The sequence below is a fragment of the Camellia sinensis genome, chromosome 15, assembly GCF_055761805.1.
Source record: "Camellia sinensis isolate YWXY chromosome 15, ASM5576180v1, whole genome shotgun sequence".
Taxonomy (NCBI): domain Eukaryota; kingdom Viridiplantae; phylum Streptophyta; class Magnoliopsida; order Ericales; family Theaceae; genus Camellia; species Camellia sinensis.
The window spans coordinates 75336667-75358179 of NC_138975.1; the positions used below are offsets into that span (position 1 = coordinate 75336667).

The following is a 21513-nucleotide window of genomic DNA, read 5'->3' on the forward strand; positions in this document are numbered from 1 at the left end:
TGAAAATAAAAATATTACAATTATTGAATCAATTTAATTTTTTCACGAATAATACAGACCGAGAGTTTTACAAAATAAATAATACAGTTCATCAAAATTATATTTTTAATGGGTCACACATGACCCTCAAGTTCAAATTTAAATTTCAAAATATCCCAACCCTAAAATAACCATCATCCCCTCAAATTTAACCATCCCACCCCACCCACCTTCGACTGCCACCCCTAACTCTGGCCACCCTCCCCTACCCCTCTCCAACTTTTGGTGCCACCTTACCCCCTCTCGACCTTCCCCCATCACCCTCAAACCCCTATTCTTTTTATTCCGCCACCACTAAACAATCTCTCTCCTCTTAGTCGCTAAGGCTTCCTGGTCAATTCATGCCTACACCTCTTCACAAGGCAACCACTCTCCCAAATACTCTTCTGAAGAGACCACATCTACGTCTTTTAGTCTTGAGATCCTCCCCTGAAACAGTATCAGTTTTTAAAATGTTACAAAACATACTAACTAAAAAATTATAGAACAAGGAAGTTTGCTTTTGAAAATCAAGATTTAATATGAGCCACCTTACCTTTTAGTCTACCAGCAAGATACAATGCTTCTTCTGCAATCGGTCTCCACTGCTCCGCACATGAGTAGTTGATTCCAAGACCAACGCTAAGTCCTCTCAAAATATGCACCGTTCGAAGAATCGAAAACAATTCTTCTGGAAAAACCTACCATTGCCATAACACAATAAGGAAATCTACTGTTATAAGATCAAGGAATATAGTGGAATGAAAAATCCATCGTATAACATGTTTCTTGTTATTAACAAATAAAACAGAGCTTCAAATACGCACTCAACCACACTACTAGAACAAATGTTTATATTCAACAATATTTGGGGTGATATTAGGAAACAAGCATGAAGATGAAACTGATACTCAAGGAAAATACAACCGAACAAAAAGGGTTTTACCTCAATTTTAAAAATTATAAGGAATTGATAAAAATAGCACATCTTCATGAAATATGAAATACTAATTTCTAATGTCACCACACCACAAGAACACAGAATTGTTTTGAATCCTTCGCAGAAATAATGGGTTCCTTTACATCTGGTATCCGTATAGCCACAGAAGGCGCAGAGACACTAATCATTGTTGTTGTTTACTAATAAACAAGCATATAAGCAATGATGATAGGTTCAAGTCCTTTGGTGGGATGTCAAAGAACAGGAAAATGGGAGATATTGAATACCTCATAGCTAATCAATCCAAGAAATTTTGCATACCGGAACGGAAAACTTTTTTATTGAAGATTCATCTGAGAAAGGTTGCAACATTGTTACGCCAGGCGGTAGCTTTGTATCAAACATTGTCTGCGCCAACTTAAGCATTTCCTTCTGTTCATCGTCACACTTGCTTAAGGTATCTATGCCTAGCTCCCTAAGTAAATGAATAAAATGTAAATAATAGTCAAACCCAACAAAGTCAACATTGATATTAAAAAGAAAAAGAAAATCAATCCATTTGTTCTATTGAATAGCTACATCACACACATATATTAGCTATACATATAATCATATACTAATCTGGATTGATAAAACTCGCCTCCCATCCTTTCTCTTTCTTTTTCTTTTGTTCTTCTTCCTTGTTTCTTTTTTCTTCTTTTTTTCCCCTTTTTTTGATTGGCACTAGCGTGTCCGGATCAAAGCCCGACTAATCCCCAAGGATGCACAGGCCCTCGGCAAGAAGTTTCCCGCAAGTACACTACGGTTAATTCAAGGGTTTTTTCCCAGTCCGATGGCCCCAAGGAATTGTTAGCACCTAAGAGATTGCAATCCCTAAACCTTGGAGGAGCACAACCCCAAGATCCAAAGCCTTGCCACCAGGCAAACGCCTTGGGGTTTTTTCCCCCTTTTTTAAACTCTCCCTCTGTGCCAAATATGATAAACAAGGAATCTATGGGCAAATTTTAGTACCTGTAGCTCTTTGATACCCTTAAGGAATCATTATCAGCAATAGCAAGTACCAGATTTGCATATCCAAGCCTTAAATTGTCAGGGAGGTCCTTCACTTGCCCATAGTCAAGCAAGGCAACCTGATCAGGGAGAAAAGGAAGATTCAAATTTAAGATATTTGAATACAAGCATGCAGATAAATGATATTGGAATATGAAGCAACCAACTATGTAATCCATCTTTCTGGCTAAATCATCTAATCATTAAGCTAAAATCACTAATTTGGGAACAGAATTTAGACTATCAACAAAGAGTGAAGAAAGAGAAAATGTTGGGAAGATGGAAGCTCGGTTTTAACGTAGTAAAGTTCGGTTGCTAACTTGCCTCTGACCCTTTACAGATGAGAATATTTCCAGGATGGGGATCTGCATGGAAGAAACCACTCTTCAGTATCATTTGTCCATATGCAAGTGTCAAACTTTTAAGGATGTTCCTGCGTGTGAGATATTTTAGTAAGAGTGTTGAGCTTTTCATCTACTTATGGCATTGTTAAAGGATCGGCGATACCAAAAAGAAAGAACAAGAAGCCACTTTAAAGATGCTTCTTAAAAGAGGAATGATGGCCAGTGGAACATTAAAGACCACATTCAAGAGGGAAAAAATTCCCTTGGTCTAGGGTTTTTTATGCAATGTGGTTGGTAATCTTGATTTTCACCATGAAATTTGCATCCAGAGAATACTATCAGAAATGGCACCTAGACAAAGCAGGCACATTTACTGAGGAAAGGGTGCAAGCTAGGAAGCACGAACACTTCTAAAAATGTAACATGTTGTATCCGACACGACATTCGCTAGACACTTCTCAACAGTTAGACGCACATGAAACACATTACAAGTTTTAATAAAAAAAAACTCCATAATAAAACAAAAACAATGTAAACTATTGACCGAAATATTCCTATATATGACATATAATAATTATTTATCCTTATATATGACATATGATAAATATGGATAATTGGTGAAAAGTCCACACCGACAGGGCCATATGTTATTTGGTCCAAGGTTTAATTCTTTTTTGTGGTAAAGACATGTTTAATGAAATTGTTTGATGAGAAGGACAGATTATTGTTTTGAAGGAATCTTTTTTTCAATTTTACCTCATCACCGGCTGGTTACTGGAAAATTCGTCGGCAGCAAAAAAAATTTCGAAAAATTCGTCGGCGTCTGAAAGCTTCCCAAAGGTGGCCAGCAACGACAGATGATGGTGGTGGTGATATGGACATATAGGTAACACATGGACAAATAATGGACAGCACGTGGGAGAAATAGATGACACTCAGACAAATAGATCAGGTGGACAGATAGATAGGAATAATATGGTCTTTCAAATTATTATTATCCTTTTGGTCCAAAAAGAATAGAGTTTGGGGCTATTGCCCCAACAGTTTTGAAATTGGACCCATGGTCCGAGTACCCTAATAAATATATAAAATTATATATTTTATGTGTCTCCCACATGTCATATCCTACATTTTTTGAAAATTTTTGTGTTGGCATGTTTGTGTCGTATCTGTGTGTGCTTCTTAAGGTGCAAGGGCCAATCTCATGGGTATTTCCCAAGCGAATTACCAAGTAACAACTTGCATTCAAAAAAGAAATCTTGACAGATGACACCTTTTAACTATTTGAATACCTCCTTCACACTTCTAGCCATTACATATTAGAGCATCTTAAGAAAACTTGCCAGGGGTGGCATCACTTAATGAAGAGTGGTGTAAGCCAAACCCCTTCAAAATAATATATCTTTTTTATCTAAAAATAATAATAATACAATTGTCACCACCACTGAAAAATGGGTTTGAACCCCTATATATCTTTAATCTATATGACATTACACAACAACCTTTTGAAAATGTCTTCCTTAGAGCAGTAGTGTAATATTTAGGTTTAGTAGAGGCAAAATAGCAGTGTGGTAAAAAACACTCACTCTAGCTATATGTTTTGCTCGTATCAATCCTATGCCAAATTTTTATACTATACTTTTTGACCAGCAAACTTCTTTCTTCTTCCTTTTTTTATTTATTTATTTTTTTTTATATATATATAAAAATTACATCTATGCATTATTTTTGCAATTTAATTTATCACTAACTACAACTATGTCATGTGCAGATAAATTGAGTAAGAATTAATTTGGCACAAATAAAATTAAGATAAATTAATGTAAAGATAAAAAAAAAAGTACATCTATGCACAAGCCCAATTATTTATTTTATAAATTTGACTTAATAAATTAAAGCATTATTAAAAAAATGGTGGTTGATTGTTTAATGAATAAAAAATAGCATAAAAAATATTACATTGTTGAAGCAGATGTGCTATTTTAGCACAGTAAATACTACACACTACTGGAGTAACTTTGAATAAATTTGTATAAAGTACATTTTTGTTGTGTATAGCACAAACGTACTAAACTACTAGAGATGTTCTTATAGTTTGTAGCTAAGGTTGTTAATCTGGGCCGAAAGGTACCACATTGAGGCCGTCTAAGTTACATTTATAGTCTCTGAGGTACGGTTACTTGCAAATATGATGTATTTCTTGTGTGTGCAGGTTTGACAGCCAGTTCTCAATTAAATGGTTAAAAAGTGGTGGAACTAAAGAGAAAGAGATCACGGAGTCTCTCAGCACGAGCAGCAGGATCTCGGCATGAGCAGCAAATGCAAGATGGTCACTCTCACTGCAGCACTGCTGAGCCGCCGCACGTGCGACCATCCACTGCATGAGCAGCCACCTTAACCGCACGAGCGGCCATTCCTTAAATGTGTACTGTCAAAGTTTCGCATGTGCGGAGAATTTTGACTGCCCTCAAAATGCATGCGGAAATGAGAAATGAGCTTAAGAGAATTCAAGTATAAAAAGAAAAAGAAAAGAAAGAAAGAAAAAGGGTTATGATTTTCTTTGGTTGAAAGAGGGAGGCAACTAGGGCTAGTGGGGAAGCAAACCTTAAACATCCATGGGGCTCACCATCTCCTCCATTTCCTTGTCACTCCTACCTATCTCCATGAGTGGCTAAACACCATACTTAGGCTGCGTTTGGTTTAGTTTTGGAATTGTGATTCTTTTTTTGGGGTTGTGATTTGAGTGTGGAATTGTGTGTTGAGTTTTGAAAAGAGAAAATTTGTTTAGTTATGAGTTTTGAAAAGTGTTTTGAAAGGTATTTTTGAATTTTGAAAAGAGTGGATTGGGTCTACCCGGTCGTCCGCTCGGACATTCTCCCGGAAGTCCGATCGGTTGACCGGAATAGTGAATTTTTTAAATTTATTTATTTATCTTTCCAATTTCAACTTGTTATTTGAAAAAAAAAAATATATATATATATATATATATATTTGTTTTAGATATTTTTTAAATATAAAAATTATTTTTTTTAGATTTTTTATAAAAATAATTTAACAATCCCATCACTAACCATTTTCAACACTAAATCATCAAAAGAGTTTAGTGCTGTGTGTTTGGTTATGAGTTTTGAGATTAATTTTTTAATTGAGTTCTGTGTAATTTTGAGTTGTGTGTTTGGTTATGAATTTTAAAAAGTGTTTTGAAAATTTTTCCTTCCAAAGGCAAACCAAACGGAGCCTTAGGGTTTCAATGAAACCCTACCCAAGTAACCAGATTTTCATCTTGACAGCTTTGTATTGTATTGTTTTAATTGGAATCAATTGTAAAACTTTTGAGTTCTTGAATCAAATTATTTCTATCTTTACTCTTGCTTCAATTTTTGTGATTGCGAATGAATGTTTTACTTTAGTTTTCATTGTTGTTGTATTTGGAACTTGAGACGGACTATGCTCTCACTAGACAAGTTGTGCCACAAACCCTAGTTTAGAGTGGACAATCTGTGCTGGTTGAGATAGGCCGTACTCTTGCCTCGAACACAACATTACTTTTCTTTTCAATTTCCAACTTGTAGTTGAGAAATTTGCTCATTCCAATCAATCATTCGTATAATTTAAGATGAGAATTTAGGTACGGAACTAGAGGTGGATTTGGATCCCTAAGTTGCCATTTCTTATTATTTAACTCAAATGTCCTTGCTTATTTAGTTAGGGTTTCATTATTTGTCTCAACAAACAATTCATCAACAAACTAATTTGGGAATTGATAATTGAAATAGTTATAATTACACAATTGTCCCTGCGGATACGATACCCATACTCTACCACTTTACACATTTTAACACCTTTACGGGAAGATTGATTTGAGACAATCAGTTGTTCCATTTTAAAATTCAAAAATTAGATTTGTTTGCTCCATATTTAAGTTCTTGCCCTTCACAACAAAAGTTCACCAAATAATTTGACTCCTTACCATTTGTTTGTGGGGCTTGATTTGCATACAAAAATTGAGAATCATTTTGTCAATCATTGATGGATTGCTCTTTTTTCACTTGGTTTATATTTAAGCGTTGCTCACAAGTTGTTGGATGAAATAATTTACAACACGGTTTTTTATATGTAGCAAAACAAAATTGGTTGAAATAAAAGGTTTTTTGAATTGATTTATTGCTTGATTGAGAATTTATTTATTTCACTTCTATATCTGTCAACATTAGTTACTCAAAAAGATTGAAGACATAGTGTTTGCCTCTAATGAGTTTCTATCTTCCAAAAAAAAAAAAAAGCCTGATCAGTGGACTTAATTTAAATGTCTAACTATAAGAAATTGACAAGGTAAAAGGGAACAAGGATGCAAGCCGGCCTATCGTAAAAGTTCACAAATTTACATGTCTTGTTAAAATAAAGTACTTATATTAAAATTCTCTTCATATTAAAATTCTCTTTTTGTTTTGTGATTTGAGATATTTAATTTAGTTTGTCGATTTATTACAAATATGTTATGAAATTTAAGAGTGAATTTTCTAAAGAATTTCTAGAATTTAAAATTTTAAATGTCACCACTGATAAAAATTAGCCCCAATGTAATTTGGCAGGCTCTAATGATTTATTGAAAGAATATGTAATGCAAAAAAACAAAAACAAAAGCATTATAAATCATCCTAATGGCCATGCGATGCAAAACTTATACTATGACTCCCTGTAGCCATTGGAAGCTACTCATAGTCTACCAAGGTAAGCAAAGAAGAAACTAAGACTTAAAGCTACCAAGTTATTGAAAGAATATGTAATGCAAAAAAACAAAAACAAAAGCATTATAAATCATCCTAATGGCCATGCGATGCAAAACTTATACTATGACTCCCTGTAGCCATTGGAAGCTACTCATAGTCTACCAAGGTAAGCAAAGAAGAAACTAAGACTTAAAGCTACCAAGTTATGGGATCAAGGGGCTCACTGCTTCGCTGCTGTTGCGATCATACCACGAGGATTTATGCCTCTTTTATCTATTTCATCTCCAAGCTTTAGGATTGGGATTCCATCAATATATTCCATTACCAAGACCCTCCTAACCAAACAATGAAACTCTTAATTACCAAAAGGTGATGTGAAATCACAGCATCAACAATGGTGCAGTATAGAATTTGGAAAAACACAATAAACCAATGTATCAGTGGCCAAAAGAGTAAAGTAAATTCATTGAAATCAATCTAATTGCAGAAGGTGGCATTAGTGAGGTTGTGACAACAGATGATAGCCATTAAGATGAAGGATTGTGGAGGAAAGAAGTGCAACTGCAATCGCTCTCTGTTCATTGTTTGAATTACCAAAATTACTGGCGTAACAGTGTCAGATCATTAAATACAGCAATGCAATCATAGAAACAATATATAACATGAAAAAATGCAACAAGTGTTTTAAACAAAGAGTGGGTTGATATATTAGAGCCTTTACTAGAAAAGACAACGTCATTTTTCATCCATATTATTAACAGTATGAATGATAGTACAGGTAAAAAGTGTTACTAAAATTAGAACTTTAGGGGAGCATAATGTAATTATATCAAATTTGTTGAGCTTATTGTATTTTTCTTCAACCTTTAGGGAGGTTAGTATATTTACCCATTAATAACAGTACAAATATTCTCTTATTGCTTATACCTGTCCTCTCAGTGTTCCAATATTGACTTTTTGAAACTGGAACTATGAAGTTTCATCCACCACTTCATCTTGTCAATAGTTTTTTTTTTCTTTTCTATTTTTTTCTTTTTTTCAGATTAAACATAACATCTCTTCTTACAAACTACATTTTTTACCGCATCCCACTGTTAAATTTTAGCACCTTCTAATATGCAATTTTTTTCTCACTACTTTTCTGCATGTATGTATAGTGAGAAACACAGTGACCTGTAACCTGCCTTTGTGTTCATGTGTCATGCTTGTTATGCAAATGTTAACATGTTCATTTCTGTGTTTGTGTATTCATTCATCTATTTTGTATTAATTATTAATTCTAACAAAAAAGTGAGCAAAACTAAAAAGCCAATTCACAAAGCCCAAACTAAACAGAGAAATCCTGTACAGGTTGAACACACAATACCAATTCTTATATTAGAGATGTGACAATATACAAGATTGGAAGACTTTTATCCATGTCAATTGGTGGACAACCTTACTCCAAATAACGTGAAGAAGACACGAAGCATGAAAGATGTGACACACTTCCAACTTTACTAAGTTCAATTTATGTCTGTGAAATGTATATTATATTTTTGGTATATTATAACATCACTTATAACAAGAGATTCAGAGAGAGCAAACCAAGGAAATCGATTGCAAACCAAGGAATCAGAGAAGAAAATGTTGCAAAATCGGAAAGAACAGACCGAACTAGAGAATTCAGGAATACCTCGAACCAAAGAACAACCAGCATACCAAAGAGCAAACAGCGAACCAGCGACGAACCAGAGAGAAAGAGAGTAGATCGCAACCCAATAGTCCGATCAATCACGACCTGGAGCAACAAACCAGAATTACGGCGAAAAAGATCCCGTCGAACTGAACCAGAGTCAGAAAAACCAGAAACAGAGGTAGGGTTTCCCTGGCTCTGATACCATGAAAGAATCCTTTTGGAGAAAGAATGTATTATTTCTGAATGAATGATTACATAGCTATTGAGTCTCTTAAATATAGACAAGCAAAATCGGAAGAGAAAAACTACTGAATAGGGAACTTCTAAGTTCTAACCTAAATTACAATAGGAAAGATACCAAAAATATAATATACGTTTCACAACGTGCACCTCTCAACCACACCTTATGTCATGCTTGATGCCACCAATATCCTACATTGAATCTCACAAAAATCTTTCCTCGCAAAGAAGATAGTCAACTTCTTCATTCATATAGTAGAAACTAGGTAGAAGATAGAAGGAAGGAATGATCATGGATTGTGTTTACTCTATACCTTTGAAGTCCATATTCTTAAGCATGAAGCTTGAAGCTTACTCAAATCAAATTTTTCCAAAAGGCACAAGGCAACCAAAAGTGGCATGATCATAAACAAAGTTGCTACCTTGTAATTAAATCCACATTTATCATCATCAAATAAAGTGCAATATTAAATTTCCATCTCTACAGCATCAAATATTTATTTTCACAAACATTTATGCATTGGTTGTTGTACCCAAAAGGCACTATTACATACGTGGGCACTAAAGAGTGACTTATTGCTACAGTTTAAGATGTAATGAAACTCAAACATTCACTCATGAATCAAATTGATTGAATCAAGTTAGGAATAAATTACCAAAAAAGCAAGACCACAAAAAATATATATATATATATACCCAAAAGATCCATTTGCACATTCTGGGTGTAATGTTTGATAATTATTAACAACGTTTTTCTGATACAAGTATCAAAAAGTTTCAAAATTAAATTAACATTAAATACTTTGGTCCTAGCTAAATACCACAGAGCCAGCTAGAGGAAAATGAAATACACCACAACATACCTAGTGACCATATCCCGCATCACCCTTGGCACCATGACAGGAGCTTTTTTATTATTCTCAAGCATAAAACGTTTAATTCTTTCCATAGCATCAGCTTCTCTCTTGAAGTCAAATTCAAACCCAATCTTCAATGATATAAATGAAAGCTACATTATCATCTAAAAACAGGATCTGATAAAGTCTCACATAAAGAAAAAGTTTACATTTACTAAATTAGGAAAGAACAGTAACAGTATAAATTTCTACCAACAAATGGGTTTAAACTTGATTTTATTTAGCATTGCTATAACTTCGAGTTATACATATGAGGTCAAGGAAATATTGAAAATTATAAAGTTCAAGATAACCACAGACCTCACTTTGAAACATTAAAACAAATAATATGACCCAGACAGTAGAAACACTGTGTGGAAGAAAATTTGTTACCGGTGGAAGGAAAATCAGTTTTTTCTTCTCTAAAGGTGGTAAATTACTTCCAAAATGCTAGCCACAATGTTTAGAGTTTGGCAGTAAGAAAAAAGATCATTTGAGATTCATTTGAATATCTACCATACCATGATCAGCTCTAAGCGTCAGCTAATGTTTTAAAAGCCAATGTACTTGTACATCTGACTTGTCATGATATGAGAAATGTAGTCACCACATCCACTTTGAACCTGATTTTAAGTTGGCAGAAACTTACCAAGTTAAATTAATCAGATTCCACTATGAGATTTGGATAAAAGTATGTATTGCATGGAGGCTTAGAGCAAGACATATTACCAACCTTTACAGCCACCAAAAAGGGTGTAAGGGTCTAAGTATTACAGACAGTTACAATTCTCTAACAGCCCTAGAAACATATTGGATAATACATCTTGGACATTCCAAAAATATGAAAGTAAATATCATCATTTGGGATACTCGGCTAACACTTCTCAGATTTTCCTCCTTCCATGTCAAGGATGAAATGGACACAATTTAAAATGAGGAAAAAGTAGAGTCACAAGACAACAAAACGAAAGACTACAAGGGTAGTCTATTATAAACATGTGATTATGTATATCATAGTTGTTGAGCTTCACTTTCTACATAATATGTTGTTGTATTCAATCTCTAGATATATATATATATATATATTTGTGTCCTCATTGTATCCATTCCTACTTTTTTATTGGAGTATCTGTTTTTGGTCATGTCTACGTCTCATGTAGGTTTCTGTCCTCATAAGCAAGTTTCATATAAATGATAACAAACATTCAACAGATGCACAACGACGACTTCAAGAAAATTTGGTCAAATTATGGAAAATGCTTTTTCTTTTTTGATCAGCGACCAACAAAGATTTTATTAAGGCACATAGCCAAAAGAGAAGAGGATAAGGCATCCTCTATAAAGAAAAGTACATATAGAAAAGACAAAGCAGTGCGAAGAGACGAAACTCAAAACAAATGGGACACTACATATCACAAACTGACACCCAATCTGCTGCAATCAAAAAAAGAGGAATTCCTTTGATCAAAGGATTCGCTGACACCCAAAAAGAAGCTAAATGTCGAACTTTTTCAATAAAAAAATCAATATCTCGAGATACTTCTTCGAAGACACACCCATTTCTCTCCAACCAAATGACCCAAAAAATCGCAAAGATAGCACTAAGCCAAAGCACCTTGGCCCTCTTTGACCTGCCCAATACTCGAAAATCAATTAAAATCATTTGTACACTATCTTTTGGAGCCACCCACATAACATTCCCCAAACAAAACAACCTTTGCCATAAACTCGCTGCTACTGGACAATGCAGAAATAAATGGTCCAATGATTCTCCGTTCCTCCGACACATTATGCACCATGGAGGATTTAGAGAATGGGAAGGTCTCCTCTTTTGCAATGTGTCATTTGTTAAAGTGCCTCGATGAACTAAGGTCCACATGAACATCTTTACCTTAAGAGGATCACAAGCTCTCTATAACTTCTTGTGAAAAGGAAACAGAAGTATGTGAGGCTTATCAATGAGTTTGTCAAAAACAGATTTACAAGAAAAGGAACCCGAATAATAAATAGCCCAAACCCACTTGTCCTCTAAAGTTAGAACCAAAGAGACATGTTCAAGCCTTGACAATAGATCCATCAATTCCCCAACTTCCCTATCATTAAGATTTCTAGGAAAATTAAAATTCCAAGAAATTAGGGCCAAAGACGAGCATGCCATGGATGCAATAGAGCAATCATGAGACTGAGACACTCTACACAAATGCAGGAAAGACACAACAAAGGAAGAAGAACCCACCCAAACATCCTCCTGAAATTTGGCAACTTCCCCATTACCCACCCTCACAAAAATGAAACAAAGCCAGATTGGATAAATATGAGATATTCATTTCCAAGGAGCACGACCATTACCCCTAGTGACCACCTGTGAGTCTCTACCATTAGCATGAATCTCATACTTGCTTCTAATGACCTTGTGCCATAATGAATCACACTCATTTGGGAATCTCCATAACCACTTGCCAAGTAGAGCTGTGTTTCTAGCCACAGTATTATCGATGGCCAAACCCCCTTTCTCCTTAAGAAAGGAAACTGTCTCTCAATTCACCAAATGATCCTTTCTGCCCCCCCCCCCCCCCTTCCCAAAAAAAAAAAAAAAAAAAAAAAAAAAGAAGAAGAAAATCTCGTATCAATTTTTCAAAAGATCTTGCCACCTTAACTAGGATCTTAAACAAAGACAAAAAGTAAACTGGAATGCCACTTAGAATTGTCTTAACCAAAGTGTATGTACTTGTTGAGAAAGTAAAGCCCTATTCCATCCTTCCAACCTCTTTCCTATCTTTTTCACAACTGGAATCCCAGATGATTCATTTCTAGGGTTACCTCCCAAAGGAAGTCTCAAATATCTAATCGGAAGTGTCTCCACACCACATCCTAGAAGCACAGCCACTCGCTCAAGCTTACTACTCTCTACATTAATACCAACCACACTACTCTTTTCCAGATTATCCTTGAGACCTGAAATCACCCCCCAAAAGTTTCACCACTGAAAAAAGATTTAACTAATTCTTTTTCATCCCCCGAGGAAAAGAAAGCAGTGCCATCCGCAAACTATAAATGTATCAAACTAATCCTATCTTTACCAACATGTAAGCCCTCAAACAAACCTGCCTCTCTAGCCCTATCCACCATCCTTTATTAACATGTCTACCACCAAAATAAAAAGAAAAGGAGATAAGGGATCCCCCTTCCTAAGTCCTTGCGAAGCCTTAAAAGCTCTCCCCTAGCTTACCATTGACTATTACCGACATATTGCAAGTCGCCAAACACCCCCTAATCCATGATCTTTGTCTCTCTCCATAACCTTTCCTTTCTATTACAAAATCCAAAAAATGCCAATTCATGTGATCATACACTTTCTCAAAATCTGCCTTAAAGACAATCCCTTCGTTCCCTAAACTCTTATATTCATCCACCACCTCATTTGCCACCAGAACCACATCTAAAATCTGTCTGCCTTTCACAAAAGCCCCTTGAGATGGGGAAATAGTAGCCCCCAATGAAGACAACCACCTTTTTGACAATACTTTTCCCAAAATTTTATAAAGTGATGTAACCAAGCTAATGGGTCTGAAATCTCTGATTTTGATAGCTCCCTCATTCTTAGGAATTAAACAGATGAAAGTGGCATTTGAGCACAAATTAACCACCCCCATCTCATGAAATTCCGTAAAAACTCTAAACAAATCCTCTTTCACCGCCTCCCAGCAATCTTGAAAAATAGCAATGGAGAAACCATCCGGGCCTGGGTTTTATCCCTCTCACAATCAAATACCGCTTCTCTAATCTCCAATTCCTCAAAAGGTCTCTCTAACCAACTTGCATTTGCCAGATCAATAGACCCCCACTCAAATCTTTCTATCCCTGGTCTAACCATCTCATCCTTCGAATACAACTAAGAATAAAAATCTAAAAATTCCCTTGACTATATGATCCTCCCTTGCCTCCACTATCCTCAGGCTTTCTTTTTCCCATCTGCCACATTATGAAAAACTTTGAATTAATGTCCCCCTCCTTTAACCACTACACATTTTCCTTTTGGGCCTAAAAAAGCTAAAAAAGCTACTCCCTAAAAATCAACTCCTCCAATTTCAATTTTAGCTCATTTCTTTCACTCATTGACCCATCTAGCTCCCCTTGCATCTCCCTTGCATCAATTTCCTCAATCCTATGCTTAATCTGAGATTTTAAATCCACCAAGTCCCCAAAAACCTCCATATTCAAGTTTTTCACATCCTCTTTAATCAACTTCAACTTCCTCATAAATTTAAAACCCTCCCACCCATGACATCTAGCATTATTCCACAATCCCGCAAAATTTTCCTTGATAGAGTGATGATCCAACCACAAAATTTCAAATATGAAGGGAGTCAATCCCTTACCTAAAAGGACAACTCTCTATCATAATGGGACAATGATCAAAAACTAATCTTGGTAATGTTTCCTACCTCACATTGGGAAAGACCCCCTCCTATCCCATAAGAGAATAAAAACCTGTCCAATCTACAACATACCAAATTTTCCTACAAATTTGACCAAGTGAATCTAGCATTAAAGAGAAAAGGATCCATCAACTCACACTCTCTAATAAACCTGTCAAAATCTGTCATTCCTCTATTGATCCTATTCCCAGTGATCTTCTCCGAAATCTTTCTAACCACATTGAAATCCCTCCCTAAACACCAATTTGGAGAACACAACCCATATAGCCCATATAACTCCTCCCACCAATCTGTCCTCCTAGAAGGACCGTCAACCACACTCAGTCCAGATTCCTAAACCTATTGATAATGAGAACTATCCTGCTAAAGACTCACACTCTGAAACAACCCTCTCATCCCACATGATTAAAATACCCCCAGACCTTCCAACTGAAGGTACAAAAGCCCACCGCCTGTGCCTAGATCCCCAGATACTTTTAATAAAATTCCTATCGCACCCTTCCACCTTAGTTTCCTGAAAAATGACAATATTTGGTTGATCTTTCTTTAAAAAATCCCTAATAGCCCCTTCTTCTTTCGAGAGCCCAAACCTCGCACATTCCAAGTAAGAGGGGGATTTATGCCGAACAACGGGCCAAACTATAGCCTTGGCCCGAACTGAAACAACACTAGACACAATGTTGGGCTGAACTGAATCAACATGAGGCACTGTGTTGGGCCGAGCTAACCTAACGCTTGGTGTGGCGTTGGACCGAGCTAAACCTTCACAGTCTCCAGCTTAGTGCCGAAATAAGTCGTGCTTGAACGCAAGAGTGGCTCAAGCAAGGCTTGGTTTGAACCGCAAGCATGGATTGAGTGGAATAATGACAGGACGCGTCTTTGGCCAAACGAGCGACTGGTAGGTTGATTGGTCCAGGAGTATTGTGACCTCGCGGCACTGGTCGGGAATGTAGCCAGCCGGGGAGCCGGCCTGACTTAGCTCAGCACAAGGTGGATCTAAGCTAGCAGTCTAGGGACGCCACAAGTTATTGCTCAGTTGAGACTCCACGTGATCCAATGGCATGAGGAGAGGAATCCACTAGTATACGTCAATACCGTTTGGCGGTTTAGCCAATATTGTTTGGCAATATTGACGCGTACACGTGTAGGGAAAGGAGAGGGCAGTACGGTCCAGGAAAGAACAACAGAGGTAGTGCACACACAATCTGGGGCTACATGGCCAGCCTAAATAAGAAGGGCGCACAGAGTCCGGGAAAGGTATGCAAACTCTTACAATTCTCTCCCTTGCGCTCTACTTTCTCTTTTTTTCTCCAAGAAAGCTAACTTGACCATCGAAGGAGTTTTCAGGCAAACCACCCGTCGGGTAGCTCACCTCTGTTCTATTTGCAGCGAGTCGGAGTTCTGTTAAAGGAGACAAGCTTGGTAGCAAGGTGTACGGAAGGCGATGGATATTTCCTCTCCATACAATTGGCGTCGTCTATGGGAAAGAGGGAATCGTGCTCACAATGATGGTTGGAATGGCACTGAGAGCAGTGATAGGGTTAGGGTTTGATTTCGAGAAAAATGAACAGTGGGGCACATATGACGCGTGAATGGCATATACGTAGGCAAAGATGAAAAGGCACCAACTTTTCAAATTTCGAAGATCGTGTTGACAGCTGGAGAGTCGCACAGAACTAGTAGGAAGATGCCACGTGGCGTGATGCGATGGGTTGTTAGCACGACAGACTGATGGGATGGACAGGTGGCGGTACAAATATCAAAAGTTGACCAAAGAGATAGCTCGGCTATGAAAGGTAATCCCAGTCATGCCAAGGCAGACGAAATTAAGAGGCAATTGAGAAGAGGATTTATGCCGAACAACAGGCCGAGCTATGGCCTTGGGCCGAACTGAATCAACACCGGACACGATGTTGGGCCGAACTAAATCAACATGAGGCATTGTGTTGGGTCGAGCTAAGCCAAATCTTGATGTGGCGTTGGATCGAGCTAAACCTTCGCGATCTCTGGCTTAGTGCCGAAATAAGTCGTGCTTGAACCGCTCAAGGCTTTGTTTGAACCGCAAGTGTGGACCTAGTGGAATAATGACGGGCCGCAGTCTTTGACCGAGCAGGCAACTAGCAGGTTGACCGGTCCAGGAGTATTGTGACCTCGCAACACTGGCCGAGAACATAGCTAGTTGGGGAGCCGGCCTGACTTAGATCGGCACAAGGTGGATCTAAGCTAGCAGTCTGAGGACGTCACAAGTTATTGCTCTGTTGAGACTCTCCACATGGTCCAATGGCATGAGGATTGGACCATGTGGAGAGGAATCCGCTATGAGTATAAGTTAATACCGTTTGGCGGTTTGGCCAATACTGTTTGGCAGTATTGACGCGCACACGTGTAGGAAAAAGAGAGGACAGCCCATGCATCCAGGAAAAGACAACATGTAGTGCGCGCACAATCTGGGACTGCATGGCCAGCTTAGATAAGAAGGGCGCACAAAGTCAGGGGAAGGTATGCAAACTCTTACAATTCTCTCCCTTGAGCTATACATTCTCTCTTCTTCTCCAATAAAGCTAACTTGACCGTCGGAAGGGGTTTTTTGGCAAACCACCCGCCGGCTAGCTCACCTCTGTTCTGTTTGCAACAAGTCGGAGTTCTGTTAGAGGAGACAAGCTTGGCAGCAAGGCATATGGAAGGCGACGGATATTTCCTCCCCATACACCAACTAATAATCTTCATTGAGAAACATCAACACCCCTAACCTTCTCATGTCGCCTATCATAATTAATGGTGCTCACAAAATGGGAAATTCTATTTCCACACACCTAATTAGCTCAGTACATATCTTTTCTCAATACACACACCTATTAATTTGATTATCAATTAATTTTCTCAATTCACACACTTCAAGTTACAATTACACCCTTCACTCATAACCATTATACACACATCACTAACCCTCTTTCCACACACTTTTGATTGACCCTACTTCCACATTGGCCCACCTATGCCCTTGAAGACTATGGTCTGAAGTGAAATTTCCTCCATAGAATACTTACATAGAAGACCTCCATTGAACCTCCATTCAAGACCATTGTAATTCCTCTAAAATACTTTCCATTTTCTTATTACATTTATTATTTTGTTATTGCCTTTATCATTTCGGATCTATGTGCACTCCATTGGCATAAAACCTTCAATTTCAGTCTTGTGAGTGACGGTTTGGGGCTTTCAGCATTGGGTTTCTGAAACAATAGAGTGAATTCGGAACATAACTTCCAAATAAATTGTATTATTTCGACAAATTACTACTAGAAAAAAAAAAAAATTTTCTCAATTATTAGTTTCCGAAGTTGATGAATTTTTTCGGTTCTGTAGTTCTGAAATTATGCCATGTTTTTGACAATTTAGTTTCGAAAATTATGTGTGTTGAATCAATTAACTGAATTGTGAGTACAAAACATTCTTATAGCAACAAAGTAGTCTTAGGCGGTTTATTTTGTTGATTTATTTGATTGATAGCGTACCGTTGATGGAATTGATCATGGTGTGATGATCTCTTTGACCAGGAGAATTAGTGGCATAAATAGAAAGACTCAGGAATTTCCTACCTTGAGCAACACTACAGGCCTAGCAATAGAAGAGTATAGAGTGTGCAACAAGTAAAGTGATAACAATGAAAAAATTAAAGTTTAATTTTTTTTTAACTCAAAAGGTGTACATTGAGATTTTCTTGTTCTTAAAGATGTGTACAGAAAAATTTTTCATATAATTTTATGAGTGTTATTGGATGTCTATTATAGTCATTTTTACTTAGGATATAATTGTCATTAAATTAATATTTCATTAAGTGTGTGCCTTGAGCTAATTAAATGTGCGGAAATAGAATTTCTCTCACAAAATTCCTTAACTCCTTCACACCCCTCCTGCCACTAACCCCTCCTTTTCCAGTTTCCTTTCCCCTTATGACCCTATTTTCCTTAGTACCTAAATGCTATGTTTGAAATAGCAGAAACCAGCAACACTCAAATGAACTTTGTAGATAAGAACACACCTTACTATATTCAATTCAAATAATATCCAGTTCTACCATAGAGTACCTTCAAGGAAAGAGGTATATCATCCAACCCTCTCCGTATATTAAATACCACACCCCATTGGGCTCATTGGTTGAACAACTATCATGTCATCACTCAATGATCACATACATTATTCAAGGTTTGTTTCAAAAGACCAATGGATCTTGTAGTAATATAAGTTCACAAGTTAAAAAAAACATTTAACATATACTCAGCTTTTTAAATTTCTATGTTTTCAATTTTTCCTCCTTTTTATTCTATTTATTTATTTATTTTGGAGGGCTGTATGAACAACAAGCACAAGTTGTTCCACAAAATCTTAGAAAAATAGGGTTAAATGTATCTTCATGGAACACCAACACAGAAACAATGTGCACCTGTTTCTCCATTTCCTTAGCTATAGAGTGGAGATCAAATTTGATATCTGTCTTTTGGATGTATAATGCAAAAGCTTTCAAGTTACGGATATCTGTCATCATCAAATCCTGAACACCAGGATGTTGCACCTGCATTACTGTAGCAATTAGAACCTGGAAACCATAGAGAGGAAGCAAAGTTAAAGCATCCTTACCTTGACTACAACATCAGTTTTATCACCTTTTAATCTCGCTCGATGCACCTAAATTGACCATGAAACATAGGTACCATGTGAGTGTGACTCTCTGTATGCATTATTACAAATTTCCATCCTAAATCCTTCCACCAAGGAAAGCAACTTTTACAACAATGAAATGCAAAATGAATACAATAGCAGAGCGAAACAACTTGCAATTGTGTGGGATTTATCAGAAGATTTTGTTCACAAGTTTGAGTTGAATTTCAGTCACTAAAGATTTAAGAATTATTCATGGAAAATATAAAATTTTCGAACTGGAATCAAAGAATCAATTTGAGTTGTGCAAAACTCCAGCATGCCCCAGCTGGATCTTCTTAGTCTGGGAAGGGTGGGTGAGTTTTTCATCTGTCATGCGAAAGTTTTGTTTGGTTTGGTTTGGTTTGCCTCGAATCAATTTGTTAACAAATGGATTGAGCTCAGGATGACCTTGAACTAAACAGGCCATCCGGCTAGCTTTTTCCTTTCACAAACAAATATGTTCTAGTAGCATCCCCATCTAAATACAGATTTCAAGTGACTAAAAACTTATCAAAAAGTAAAAATTGAAACTACAGGGAAACAATTGCCAGGTCTTGATCATTCAATGAACAAGGAAGATATGAATCAAGCTGGATACAATTTTTACTATATGTTTTCAATTACATCAAATTGCACTAATATGACCAAACACTTGTCAGTAAATAAACTTTCTTCAAACCAACAGGAAGATTTACCTGTGGAACTGAACTCCAAGGCATTTTACTTACATTTAAAATCATGGATCTAACTTCATTTTGGTAAATGTTAGGTTTTCATAACCATATAAGACGCTATCACACTTTTAAATACCAATGACAAATTAACTTCTCCATATTGGTATGCAACTTTTGGTTTGATAAAATCTTACATCACGTGACCTTCACCTCCACACCATTGTTTTCTCAGAAAGTTTTGACTTTTTGTGAGCATCCTACTGCTTATTTTCAAGGAACTTGTATCAATACGAAACATTTACACACACAGAAATCATGGGTCCATGGATGTTGTGTCATGTCTCTTTTCAAGTTCCTCAATTCTTAACATCCTTTTTTTTTGGGTTTTGGCAGAGCTACTCAAAAAATTAAATTACTTCCAACAGCATGGCACTGATAGAAATTTAGGGATAGCTGAGTCACCTGTGCAATTGAAGCAGAACCAATTGGATCAGCATCAAATCTTTCGAACAATTCATCAACACATTGACCCAACTCATTTTCAAGCACAGCTTGGATGACATCAAGCCGGGTTGCAGGAGCTTGATCACACAGCGTAACGAGCCTTCTAACCCATGCAGCTGGGGCCAAGTCAGGCTTCCCAATGACTTGGGCAACCTACATCAAACCCAAACCCAAACCCCATACCATCCCACTAATAAGTAAAATTAATCTACACCACACATACATAGTCATTAAATACAAACAATCAATAATGTCAAGTTTCTCAAGTAACCAAATTAGTATATCAGAATCAGCCTAAATCGTGAAACCCCATTTGGAGAAATAGAAATTAAATAACAGCCAAATCCAATAAACAGGGAAGAAATCAAAATACCCACTAGCATTAGAGCATTCAGAACCCAGAAATGAAGTTAAAAAGAACAACCCATCCCATTTGAGATTGAGATTGAATAACACAAATATATAGACCTTGAGAAAAAAGCCACCAAGGTCAGAGCACATGTGAAATAGCTTGTCAGCAGCAAACTCATGTTGTCTTTCCCACATAGCCTCTTGCTTCCGCACATCTTTCTCGAAACTCACTCGAAGCTGAAACACCTATAAACTCACAACAAAACCGAACATGCCATAAATTACATTTTTACAAATACACACAAACACACACACACACACACACACATATATATATATAGAGAGAGAGAGAGAGAGACCTTGTAACCAGTGTAGATATCAGTAGCTCGAAGCCAGAATTGAATGGAGCGTTGCCATGGCCTGAAGTGGGTGGAGAGCTTCTTTTGAAATTCATTGAGATCAAGACAATCCATTCTCCCTCTCTCTCTCTCTCTCTCTCTCCCTGCCTCCCTCTTGCTAGTACTAGTAGTAGCGTTTCGGCGGCGCTATATTTCGTTTTCAATTAGCTTCAGTTCCCCCCACGCACGCGTCCCTGGCCGTCTTGCATATTGGGTTGCTTTGAAAATGGAAAAGGTTTGGACCCACGACAGAAGATCCCAATATCTCAATAAGATATTGATTGTTAATGCGTTTGAATTTTTTTTTAAAGGTGATATAAATAGATTAGATTATTTCGAAGATTGTAACGATTGTGTTTTGTGAAACTCTTTATCATTATTATTTGAAAAATTGATTAAAGTTAGTTTTTTAATTTTTTTTAAATGTTTAAAAAATGTAAAAAATGATATGATTTAAAATAAGTTAAAAAGTAAGAGCGACTTTAGAGTTGAGAAATATGAGTATACTTTTTGATTTTTTACGAAAAAACGTGAAATATAAGTTGGATTT

The 21513-nt window shown here is 36.8% G+C and overlaps 1 protein-coding gene across 8 annotated transcripts; it reads right to left on the minus strand.

Annotated features, from left to right (window-relative positions):
* Window positions 1-21307, minus strand: LOC114284159 (Protein kinase superfamily protein). Of its 8 annotated transcripts, XM_028227049.2 has the most exons (12): window positions 20925-21307; window positions 20683-20811; window positions 20173-20367; window positions 18974-19021; window positions 18780-18908; window positions 9864-9988; window positions 7307-7417; window positions 2333-2441; window positions 1970-2088; window positions 1280-1433; window positions 575-719; window positions 1-468 (listed from the first exon to the last, which is right to left on the minus strand). In XM_028227049.2, exons 1-12 carry the CDS (start codon window positions 21036-21038, stop codon window positions 395-397), a joined length of 1452 nt encoding a protein of 483 aa, XP_028082850.2. In that variant the 5' UTR covers window positions 21039-21307; the 3' UTR covers window positions 1-394. The 8 variants fall into 8 exon arrangements, with proteins under 8 accessions (XP_028082850.2, XP_028082853.2, XP_028082852.2 ...); XM_028227052.2 differs by lacking the exon at window positions 7307-7417 and having other exon boundaries at window positions 313-468; window positions 20925-21279; XM_028227051.2 differs by lacking the exon at window positions 18974-19021 and having other exon boundaries at window positions 313-468; window positions 20925-21254.
* Between the last annotated feature and the right edge of the window lie 206 nt (window positions 21308-21513).